The sequence below is a fragment of the Sus scrofa genome, chromosome X (assembly GCF_054392235.1).
Source record: "Sus scrofa isolate SSC_HxYL_T2T_F1_AM1 chromosome X, Sscrofa_HxYL_maternal_Yorkshire_Landrace_v2.0, whole genome shotgun sequence".
NCBI lineage: Eukaryota > Metazoa > Chordata > Mammalia > Artiodactyla > Suidae > Sus > Sus scrofa.
Genome location: NC_139401.1, coordinates 133,328,404 through 133,340,773, shown reverse-complemented (window position 1 = coordinate 133,340,773; position 12,370 = coordinate 133,328,404). Strand labels below are relative to the sequence as shown.

The following is a 12,370-nucleotide window of genomic DNA, read 5'->3' as shown; positions in this document are numbered from 1 at the left end:
TGGAGGGGGAATCCACTCCTCCTCCAGGGCTCCCTGGCCTTGGCCTTGACCTCCAAGAGGGGCCAGGGTTGGGGAAGGGAAAGTGGACGAGAGCCCCTGGAAGGCAAGTCCAGAGACCAGGATTCCAGGCTGGTCCCAGGTTCAACAGAGCCCCCCGTGCACCCTCACTCCTCCCACCCCCCTCCCCCCCTCCACCCGCCCCGGCCCCAAGCTGCTGGGAGGCACACCTGAGACCGAAGCCCTGGAATATTGAGTTCCCGCGTGTGGCAGGGCTGGCGGAGGTTAGGGGCCCACCCAGCAGAGCAGGCACAAGAGGCTCCTCGTTTTCCCCACCTGCACACTCGGCTTGGGGAGCTGCGAGCGGTGGCTTACATGGCTCCTCTGCACAGAGCGCGGGGCACACACAGGGACACGTCGGCATGTGACGGCGAGAGTTTGCAAGGATGAACACCAGGCCAGTCTCGGGGCTTAGCTTTGTGCGGGGGCTGGACGGGGGGGACAAGGGCTTTGTTAGCCACATCCGTGAGAAGGATATGTCAAGCAGGACTTGGGTCATCAAATATTTTGAAAACACAACATGCTGGCACATGGAGCGGGGGTGTCAGGGAAAGTAACGGTCAGGCTGGCCTTACCTTCTGCAGGTTTTCCCACAGAAGGCATGCCCTCAAGGCCAGGCTCCTAGGACCAAGGCAAGGTCAACCCCTCCCTTGAGGAGGCAATTAGGTCAGACTTGCTCCCAGGGGACACTGGCCAGAGGCCACCCCGCCAGCCCTTTACTTCTGCTGGGTGCCAGGTGCGGACAGCCATGGACGGTCACCCTGGCCCCTCAAGCCCTGATCCAGCAGGGGGACTGGCTGCCCACCCCTCTAATACCAAGCCTGGGCCACCCATGGGAAGTGTCACAGAGGAGCCCTAAACGACGACCCCAACCACGAATGGGTCCCTCCCTCCCCAAGCTGTCTGTGGGGAAGGTGTCAGGAGCAGGGCTGGGCTCATGCTGGAGCATGTGGGCAAGGCCAGGGCTGCTTGGCAGGGACATAGCCTCAAGGGGACAAATGCTCCAGGACTCTAGCCTTACGGGGCCCCCGTGGAGCCCTGCAGAGGGGCCCACAGCCCGACTCCCCTCTGCGGGCAGCCTGGCAGGGGCTCCCACTCCCCTCTGGAGGCCTCTGGAGGTGGAGCAGCTGAGCAGGTACCCGGCAGGCCGAGGGGCGCCGGGCCTGGCCAGGGCTCCACCTTCGCTCACCGAGGCCAGGAGGCCTTTCTCCAGGGGCTGCCCCGCTGTTTGTTTGCGTCTCAGCTAAATTGCTCCCAAGGGCGAGCCTTTGTTTCACAACATATTTCCTACCAGGCTTTTTCTGCGAACATGTCTGTGTCTGCGCGCACACACGCACCCCGGCCCAGAGGGCGACCCACCCCACCCTGCGCAGCCTTCCCTTCCTCTGAGTTTCCTGAGTGGCCGAGTTGGAGCAGAAGAAAGGAGCGCCTTAAGGAGACGCACTTGAGCACAGGGGAGCAGGGAGGTGGCCTGCGAAGAGGGCGAGTCCCAGGGGCTCCGAGGCCCACTTGGAGGGGCTCTCCCCAGGCCTCTCGGCTCCCCTGACCATTCTGCAGGTGGCTTCCTCGGGCATCTCATTTCCCTCTCTGCTCTGGGACCAGGGAGGGAATCTTCCAGATGCTTCTTCACCAAATGACCTTGACCCTGCTCTTGGCAGAGCCCAAGCTGCAGCGGGATGTATGCGGGGCCGCACAGGGCTGGCAGGAGGCCCACACCTGCTCTCGGAAATACTGCAGGTCCCCGGGGAGTCAGGACAGGAGGAACCCGCTTATTGTACAGGCTCCACGCAAGAGCCAGAGAGGGCGGAGCAGGGGCGGAGCAGGCTCAAGGACTCTTTCTGACACACTCATGCACACACACACACACACACACACACACACACACTTGCCTGTGTTTATTTTATATCTAATGACTAACAGACTCTCTCACATTTGTAGATGGGGAAGCCTTGACACGTTTGGGGGCTTGAATAAGGTCCAGTTAGCCACTAAAGCCAAGGACAATGTAAAGATGGGATCTCTGCCCCCCTGAGAAATGTGAGTTTATCCCTGGGGCCCAGGGGGAGGGCAGAACTCTTCTGAAGGCCTCCTGCAGCCAGAACTCAAGCAGTGACACTTCTGCCCTCTCAGGCCAAGCCCCAATTCTCTACCCAGCAACGCCCCCCTGCCCTCCCCGTGCACGAGGGGCATGTTACAGGGCTGTGACACGAGGCGGAGGGGTGGGGGTGGGGGGGTCAAAGCCCCTCCTTGTGGGCCCCCATGCAACCTCCAGGGCTGAGTCAGAGCCTCAGCCAGTCTCAGGAGAAGCCCTCCTAGCCCCAGCCCGGCCTTAGTCTTGCTGAATGAGCCCAGGGCTGCGTTCCCCTTCCCTGGGACTCCATTTCCTCCTGAGCAAATGGCAACATTTCTGGTCCTGCCCAGGACATTTCCTCTGATTGAGTCCTTGCATCGCCTGACCTGGACAGGCTGCCGCAGAGTGGCTTCCCCACAGGCCAGAGCCTGCCCCCAAGGCGCACCCCCCACTCTGCCCCACAGGGATGAGGATGGTGCAGGAAGGGTCACCAGGGTCTTTGTCTGGATAGGCTGTCCCCACGTGAGTCCTGGGTGCAAGAAGCTCAGCCACCAGGGTTTGCTGCTATCACTAAACTTTTATTAAGAACATTCTCTGTGCAGAGCCCAATGCATGACATTGAAGAAAACAGGGAAGACACAGCCAAGCCCCTGCCAAGGATGGAACAGAAGGGACACCGAGGGCCCCCAGGCAAGATGTGGCTCCAAGACGGTCACCGTGGAGCCCTGACAGGCAGGTAGGAAGCACCTACCCCTGGTGTTCCTGAGGCAACTGGATGCCACCCTCCTTGCCCTCCACGGGGGCTGCCTCTCAGCCCCCTCGGACCTTCCTCCACCTCCCAGCTGCTGCTGAAGGGTGGGGAGGAGACGGCAGGGGTGGCCGAGGGAAGGAAGGGGAGGAGGGGAGGGCTCCATGTGCAGGTGGCCTGCGTGAAGCATCACTGGCGCAGCCACAGCCAGAGGTTGGCAACGCAGACGGATACCAGCATGGTGAAGAAGAGGGTCTCCCTGTGGCGCCAGGTGGCGCCCTGGTCCTCCAGGGCCCGCAGCCGCCCGGTGATCACTTGCAGCTGCCAAGAGACCAGAGCTGGCAGGTGAGCAAGGCCATTCCGGGGAAGCCTGCGCACACCGGCGGGGGGAAGAAGTGTGACCTCAGAGCAGGAAGGGGGTCTGGACCAGAAGGAGGCCGGGCAGCTGAGGCCAGGGTGTAGGGTGGGCCCCGCCGCCTCGCCCCCACTTTGGGGACCTTCCTCTTGTCTGGAAGAAGCCAGCCCATCCCAGCTGTGCCACCGCAGAGTGAGGGCCATAGGATGAGGTGACACTTGGGGGCCAGAGAGGGGCTGCCAGGGAAGTTGTCCCCCAGGCCCGTGCCCCTGCCTGTTGGGGTCGCTTCCTGAGAAGACGCGGGCTTGGTCTGAAGGAAGGTGACCCCTCACTCAGATGTCTTGGCATGGCTCTTTCAGCACCAGTTTCTCCTGTGCCCCCATGTCCTCTCTTCCCCCCGCCTCACGCCCCCCCTTCTTCCTTCCAGCATCTCGGGGAGAGACACAGGGTTGGGGCTGGGCATCAGGATAGATACGGGAGCCAAGGGGACTGGGGGGAGGGAAGGGCGGCCTGGATGTCACCGTCACCTCCACCGCTAGAGGATAATGCGACTGGCAAGGCTGAGCATCGCCAAGGCGGGTGTCGAGGCCCCGCCTGCCCCAGGGCACTGGGCCTCGGCCTCCACCCTCCGCGTGGCTCCCCGGCAATCCGACGCTCACCTGTCTTCTCATGATTTCCATCTCCAGCCCGTTTAGCTCCTCCAGGCCAATCTCAGCGATCACGTCTGCCCCCAGGTTGCTGGGAAAAAAGACAAGAGTGAGAGTCAGAGCTCCTGGGAGACCCCCATCGATCGGGTCCTTCCCCCCCTGGTAAGCAGGTCCTGGGGCCTGAAGACTGGGAAGCGGCCCAGTCGCAGGGGCCCCAAGCAAGCCAGGGGCCAGGAGGCAACGGAGCCCGAGCCCCGCTGGCACGGCCAGCTGCTCACGCTCCCCCCTGGCCAGCCTGCCTGCCAGCCCCTGTGGCCCAGCCTTGTCCCTGGGACCCTTCTTACCGCTCGTAAAGGAACCCCATGCCTTGGAAGCCGCCCTCCTGGTTTGGTTCTTGGGACGCTTTCTTTGGTGGCAGCTGGGGCCCCTAGAGAAAGGAACGGTCAGGCAGAGCAGCCTGGACAGAGGGCCCAGCGGAGCAGTTGCCCCGCACTCTGTCCAGGACCCACTGGAAGTGCTTGGGAACCCCACGAGGTGGCCGCCGGCCACACCCCGCATGGACCACGCTCCTCAAGAGCTCTTGGCCACCCAGGCTATGATGAAAGAAGAGCAGTGACGGTGTCCCTGCCCTCTGCCAGCACTGTCACATGCAGACACCGGCTGATCTGAGCAATGACTGAAGGAGAAAGAGGGAAAAGCCCCATTTCAAAACCAAGAAAACTGAGGCCTAGCGAGGTGACCACACTCCCTACGGACGCACAGTAAGAGCCGGGGCCCGGGGAAACCGTAGCTTCCTCCTCTGGGGGAGCCCAGCCATCCGCGCGGTCTTCATTTTTATCCACCTGTCGAGGCCTCCCTGGAATAGGAGTCCCTGGCCCAGCACTCTGGGGTCGGAGTGTCTCCTGCCTTGAAGAGCCAGTGTGGGCTAGAAAAGAACATTCCAGACCTGCCTGGATTCAAATCTCAACTGGAGCGCAAGTTGCTCAACACACACTTACCACACGTCAGGGACCACACCATCCTGTAAGCCTTCACCAATACCAAGTCATTAAAGCCTCATCACAACCTTTCCAAAGGGGTATGGCCATCAGCCCATTTTGAAAGATAGGAAAACTGAGGCACCGAGGTCCAATAGCCTGGCCAAGTCACACAGCCGATAAGCAGCAGAGGTCGGGCTTCCTTTACACTCTGATGCCTCTCCTATTTGACACTGCTTCCCCCTAAAGCTCCATTAAAGTCACTCGAAGACAGGAAAGTGGTATAAACACGTGAGAAAGAAGCTAACGGGGAGGCAACAGGGAATGAAAGAGCTCTCAACAAGGCTGTGCAATTTGGAAGACACTGATAAAGAAACCCAGCAAAGCAGGCTTCTGTGTGGTTCATGGCTTGGAAGCTGATGGGGCAGATTCTGCAAGGACGTTGGGGTGGTCTAGAGCTGGGATGGAAAACAAGGGGCATTAACCGAAGGTCCGGACACGGAAGGATAGTTGATTTACAGTACTGTGCTTTAGAAGCCTCTTAATTGCAGCATTTAAGGATGCCCAGCAGGACAGCCAAAGTAGAAGCTGCCATCTGACAGGCCTCACCCGGACTCAGATTTCTGGGCTGCGTCTTCTATTTGCTTCCTTCTTAAAAAGAAGTAGACACCCGGGGCTCACCTGTCACCTGAGAAGGACCTGCAACCCTCCTCTGTTCTTAAGAAAAACATGAAAGCCACCAGGCTCCATTTCTTACAATAGGGTGACTTTTCTTCCTCTCAAAAGTGGACACCGATGGGAGTTCCCTGGTGGCTCTGTGGGTTAAGGATCCAGCGCTGTCACTGCTATTGCTCTGGTAACAGCTGTGTGCATACAGATACTAATATGCCTTTTAGGGTGTGTGTGTGAACAGTTGCACTTCGCGGCTGTACTATTTTATTTTCTTCTTTCCCCTCCTCTTCTTAGTTTACCTCTTATCTTTCTTCCTCTTCTTAAGATATCTCAAAAATGGAATTCAAAGGTCAGTAGATATCAAGAAGACACCAAGATTATAAAGGGAAATTCGATGGCCAGTCTGTAGTGGGTTAAAGGATCTGGTGTTGCCACAGCTGCGGCGTAGGTTACAACTCTGGCTGGGATCTGATCCCTGACCCTTTCCTGCCCTGAGAATTCCATATCCGGTGGGGCAGCAAAAAAAAAAAAAAAAAAAGCAACTACAACTATTTCCACTGTATCCTCTCGATTTTCCTATAGATTGAGATCAGAAGGAGAAAAAGCTTTTTCAGAGACTTGAAGGTAACATAAGGATGAGTGATTGTTCTTAGTTGGAGTTCGTTTGTTTGAGATAACATTTTTTGCTTTTAACATTTCAATATAAGAGCTAATTTAACGGGAGTTCCCCTTGTGGCACAGTGGTTAACAAATCCGACTAGGAACCATGAGGTTGCAGGTTCGATCCCTGGCCTCGCTCAGTGGGTGAAGGATGCGGTGTTGCCGTGAGCTGTGGTGTAGGTTGCAAACACGGCTCGGATGCTGCGTGGTTGTGCCTCTGGCGTAGGCCGGTGGCTACGGCTCCAATTTGACCCCTAGTCTGGGAACCTCCATATGTTGTGCGAGTGACTCAAGAAAGGGCCAAAAAAAAAAAAAAAAGAGTTAATTTAACAACATTTGCAAATTCATGATAACTTATGATCACCCATCATTTGACAGGTCTAAGTGTCCAAAAGACGGTTGTCTTTCTGTCCTTTTGCTTTTAATTTTAAAAATAATCTACTGAGAATTATATACATTGTAAACCATCAGATTTTTATTAACATTTGATGGAGATTAGGGAATGCTATGAACCATGGCAAATACCAGCTTTCCTCTGTTAATTATTTCAAAATGTTATTTTAATTTTCATGTACTTTTTAAGGCCTGGTACATTTTCCCAAAAAATGGGAAGAACAGTATGTGATTTTTTTTTCAGTTCATGTTGTGATTCTGTCAGAGGCAATAACAGCTCCATTATACCTTTTTTTCTGAACAATAAATAATGAAAGAATAGAATTGGTAAATTGCATTTCTTAATTCTAAATGTTGAATTTAATTTTAAATTCAGTAGAACAACTAAATTTGTTAAAAGTGTACTCCTTTGGTCTGAAGAGGTAATATTAATTCATCAGAGATGAACTAATTCCCTCAACCTCCCCTCCCCAATCCCATCCCACCTCAGTTTCAGGGCATGCGTAGCTTACTGAAGCCTGAGCTAGTGGAGCCACTTGATGTGGCTTCAGCCTTTGAACACCTGAAGCCAATTCAACGTTTATGGCTTCTTTTCATTCCCAAAAGGTCTGTGACCTGGGACTTCTTTTTATCTTTATTCATTTGTGGCTGGAATCGGTTCCGTAGTTATTATACCCCATTCCCTAGAAGACTCAGATCTCCTTCCTCCCCAATGGGGCCGCCTTTGCCGGATAGCATTTGCAACAGTTTAACAGTCGTGTTTCTAAAAATTGCCCTCATCCAAGGTGAATGCAGCTGGCAGAATCAGCCAAACAACAAGGACTCCAGTGATTTTTCTAGAGGAGTCACGCGTCCCCCTCCCTAAAATGGCCACCATTTTTCCTAGAACGTTTCCTCAGAAGGTGAACGAGGCTTAAGATGCACTGCAGAACAATGGGACTCAGGTGATTTTCTAGAACATCAAGCCTCCCTCCCTCTCCAACCAGGTTGCCTTCCCTCAGTAACCATTTCCAGAGTCTAAAAATCAGGTTTCTAAAACTTTCACTCAACCACAGTGAAAGTAGCTTAAAGGATTGGCTACAGAGCATGAGACTCACATGATCCCCATCAACAGGCCGGTTGTCCTCTTCTGCAACCTGGTTGCCTTTTCCAAGTAACTTTTGCAACAATATAGCCACCATATTTCTAAAGCTTTCCCCCACCGGAGGTGAATGTAGCTGAAAGGACTGGCTACAAAATGATGGCACTCAAGGACTCACTTCATTCCCTAGAGCTGCTCCAAAATGGCTGCCTTTTCCCAGTATCCTTTGCAACAGTAGAAGCACCATTTTTTCGAGAACATTCCCTCACTCATATGGAGTGTAGCTTAAAGAATTGGCTACAAACTGCTCAGATGCAAATGACTGGATTTCCTAATGGCCATGGAGCATAGCAATCTCACTTGCCTGAGTCTTGTCCCATCCCTAAGATATACAGATGTACATATGTTTATTTGTACGTATATCTCATTTGTATATGCTTATATATTTTTATATTTTATATACTTCTACATAGAAATGCATTTATATACAGGAATAAAAACAAAATATAAGATATATTGGGAAAATACAGATATATAGATATACATATGTGGTGATAAATACAGATGTATTTATTTATTAATAAAAGAAAGTGTTATTTCACACACTTTAGAGTTGCACAGAATACGGTATATGTGTACTCCCCAAGCAATGTGTAATTCAGCATTCTGTACTTTCAATACTGAATTCCTAGCCTAACAATAAATAGTCCTGACCTCTTGTTGGACCATGTGGCCCTCATTTCCCTGCCTACTGCACAGGAGCTTCCTCTCTCACCCCTAATTCAACATCTGGCCTTGCTTGACCTCACCATCTTCAGACTTAGATCCCCTATAGCTGCTACTCTCAAACCCAACCATGTACCAAGGTCCCCATATAGTACCGTTTTCTTGGACTTGTTGGCAGCCAAATTCCAAGCTGCAGCAGAATCGGAAATCTTTGAATCCAACTTCTGACGGCTCTGAGAAGCACCCAGGGACCGGATTCCATGCTCCAACATTTCTAGGGAGAAAAATGGAGGTCCCAGGAACACACATACAGCTATACCAAAGCTTCATGGGCACAGGACACACCGGAAAAGGGACAAGAACTTCTCAGGAATCACCAAACACCCATTCACTGATATCCACTGGCCAAACCCATGTCTCAGTTTCTTCATCCATTCAAGATGTAGCAGGTATTTACCGAGCATAAAGCTCTGGGCTACATGACTAAAGAGAGGACAACGGCCAGGAGATAAGATGACAGCAATCAGGAGACTGACCGTGTATTTCTAGGGAGAATGAGGGTGGCAGAAAATACTCTGTCCATGTAGATTCAGATCAATAAAAACAAGACAGAAAGAAGGGGCTACGTCTAGAAAAGTCAGGAACAACACTACGACACAGACCTGAAAGAGTCCAGCCCTGAAAAATCTAGAGAAGCCTGCAAGGTATATGGAACAGCTATAGCACAAGGGCTGTGAGGCAGAAACAATCTTGGGATGTACAGTAGGCCAGCAGGCCACATAGGCAGGAAACAGCAGGAAATACATGGAGGAGGTGACCTTGATCAGATCTTGTAGATCATGGTAAAGACTTTGGATTTTACTCTAAAAGGCAGGAGAAGGTATTGGAGAGTTAGGAGAGAGAAATCATTTGATTGATCTTGTAAACTGAGCCTTGGGAATGTTTTGCAATAGACACCTCCCTCATATCATCAATCCCTTTCTCTCCAACTCCCCTGTCACTCAAGCCAGAAATATATGTGTACGTGAACCAAGGCCACCCACACACGTACCCCCAATCCATGCATCAACATACATGCAGATATGAGTATCTGCCAAGCCACTCATGCACAGTTTCCCACACACACACTCACACACACACACATACACACACACACACACACACACACAGGTGCAGGCACTCAAGGGAAGGTCCATTTCAGGGGCTCCTCACCTGCTATCAGCACTTGCTCGCGGCTAGGCTCCTGGCTTTTAGGAACCAGCTCTTCAGCCAAGGACATTTCTATCTTCTTGGTGTTAGTGGAGCCTCCTGCCATCACAGCCAGCTCTTCACTTGTAAGCGGTGGCCAAGGATGCACAGAGAGCAGAGCACGGAGGACGCTCTGGGAAAATCAGCTCTTTGACGGGTGGGAGCTCAAGGATATATCTGGACATGGGGGTGGAGCCAGACTCCCCCTCTGCACTCAGGCCTTGGACCCAGCACCTCCTGTTCCTGCTGTATCTTGCTGGCTGGGTTCGAGGCTTTGTTCCCTGCTACTCTGTAAGTAACTTAGGGGAAGAGATAAGGCTTGGAACATTTGTCTGTGAGAACCTCCCTGGTTCTTGGGCCACCCAATTTGGTCCCACAGGGGCACGGGCAGGCTCCACGCTGCATCAATTCTAGAAAGAGGTGGGGGGGGGGTCAGTACCCCAGAGCCAGTTTTTGGCCAAAGCAAAGTTACATCCCGGGTCTGTCATGGCTCCTGCAAGGCCGTCTCTGGCCAGTAATCCACCCCCCTCAGAAGGCATCTTCTGTAGAGCATGCCCTGCCTCCCCTCCAGTCCAGAGTTCCCAGGCAGGGCAGATGGCCTTTTGAGGCCCTGGGTCAGACTGCACAGGAACCCTTAGGGCCAAAGGAGGGAAGGCAAGAGAGTAGGGACCTGCCTACAGCCCCTAGAGCCCAGTTATTCCATCAAGCACTAGTCTATGTGTTGCTATCAAAGTCTTTTGTAGCTGTTGTCCATACCTACAATCAGCGGGCTTGAAGTAAAAGATGGGCCTAATCCTCGATGGTGTGGGTAGGCCTCGTCCAATCAGTTGAAGACCTTAAGAGAAAAGAGGTCTCCCAGAGAATTAATTCTGCTCAAGACTGCAGCATCCACCCTGAAGATTCCAATGCGCTGAACTGCCCTGCATATTTTGGCCTTGCTAGCCTCACAATGGCATGAGCAAATTTCTTAAGATAAAATTTTCCAGACACTCACACCCACATGCATATGTACACACACATACACATATATGTATCCTATTGCCTCCATTTCTCTGGAGACCCCTGCCTGACGCAACCACCAACGATGAGCCCCCAAGCCCCTGGGGGAAGAGGAGGCTATCTTGTTAAAGAAACCCAGCGAGCTCCAAGGAGGAAGAGGGGAGGGGGAGAGGAAGGGAGGAAGGAAAGGGCAGGGAGAGGAAAGGGAGGGGCCAGACTCGTTTAGAGAGGGTGGCAAGACCTGGGCTGCCTGACCCCCTCCCCAGCCCCATCTGTCCAGCGTGGGGAGCAAGCTCTCTGGATCAGATAGGATCAGGTCGGAGCGGACAAAGGCCCTGCCTGCATTCCTGAGGGCCCTGGAGAAGTGCCTCCCGGCTCCAACAGAGCAGCTACGATGAAATCCAAGCCTCCTGGAGGCCACCTTACGAACAGAGAAGTGCACTCTGCAGGACCTAGGAGCCTGGGATGCAGGAGCTGTGGGTTTCTGGCAGGCTGGGGATGCCAATTGATTTGGAATCTCAAATAAACCACAATTTTTTTTTTTTTTTTTTTGCAGCATATGGTCTGGGCAATGTTTGGGATGTGGATAACTGAAAAATGATTCAGGGCTTATCTGACATGCATGTTTAACTGGGTATCCTGTATTTTATCTGGCAACCCTAGGCCCTGCCCCTCCTCCCCATGAGCTGAAGAGTTGACCTTGAGCAAGTCTTTCCTTTGGGCCTCCGTCTCCCCATTGGATGATGACGCTAATAATCCCTTCCCTACAGGGTGCTTGATTTTGAGAGCAGTCACGTCAGCAGAGTGGGACACGTGAGGTTCTCAAGCACGACTGTGCACTGTTGACCTCAGATCAGAATCCCCTCTGACTGCCAACTGGCCCTGACCGGTTGGGGCTTCCTGGCCCTGGGGCAATGGGTCCAGGCGCATGCAGAAGCACTGCCCCCTGGTGGCAAAGGACCCGATCACTCAAAGCCACGCAAAGAGGATGGGGAGCCTTCTTTCCCAGTCTCCAGGCCCCGAGTGCCACCCAGAAACCCTGGCATCTCATGACCCTAGCATGTCTGCTTCTCTTGGATTGGGGACCAGGGAGGGCTGGGCTGTGAGAGATGAAATTTGCTGTGTAACTTTGAGCTTGTCCCTTAGCATGTTTTTCTAGCATCTAAACCTTTCCCTCCAATACCACAATTTCCTTCTGAAATTGTCCCAAACTCTTACTCCAAACACTCCCAAAGTCCTCTCTTGTCTGGCGTGACAACCGCATGGACCCAAAGGGCTAGAGTATCCAGGGTGCCAGGTTTAACGGGGTCCAGGAGCATAGCCCATGGCCGACTGTGAGCGGTGGGCTGCAGAGACCTAGACCCCTGTGGAAGGCTTCCAGAGAAGAGGCTAGTGTCTTCCCAACCCGGAGGTCCGACACACGACTCTGGGAGGGGGGCGGCAGGAGGGATGCAGGGGACATCTGGCTTAGATGTGTGCGTATATGTTTGCAGAGCGTTTTACACAAATGAGATCATGCATTTGAGGTACGTGCTGTTCTGAAACTTACTTTTTTTGAGGGAACAATGTGCCTTGGGGATCTCCGGTGTCAGAACAAATCTACCTCACGTCATTTGAATACAGTCCAGTGTTTTTTGCTGCGTGGCTGCACCCCTGTTTATTGACATGCTCATGGACATTTGGGGTGTCTTAGAGCCTTTCACTTTGATAAACAATGTAGCAGGGAACATTCCTGG

General features: G+C 53.0%; 1 protein-coding gene across 1 annotated transcript; it reads right to left on the bottom strand.

Moving 5' to 3' along the window:
- Window positions 1-2,685: 2,685 nt before the first annotated feature.
- On the bottom strand, window positions 2,686-9,767 carry FATE1 (fetal and adult testis expressed 1). Its single transcript, NM_213797.1, is given in 5 exon segments — window positions 2,686-3,197; window positions 3,891-3,969; window positions 4,223-4,305; window positions 8,543-8,661; window positions 9,600-9,767. Coding segments are annotated over 5 exon segments (516 nt in total). The 5' UTR covers window positions 9,703-9,767; the 3' UTR covers window positions 2,686-3,065.
- Between the last annotated feature and the right edge of the window lie 2,603 nt (window positions 9,768-12,370).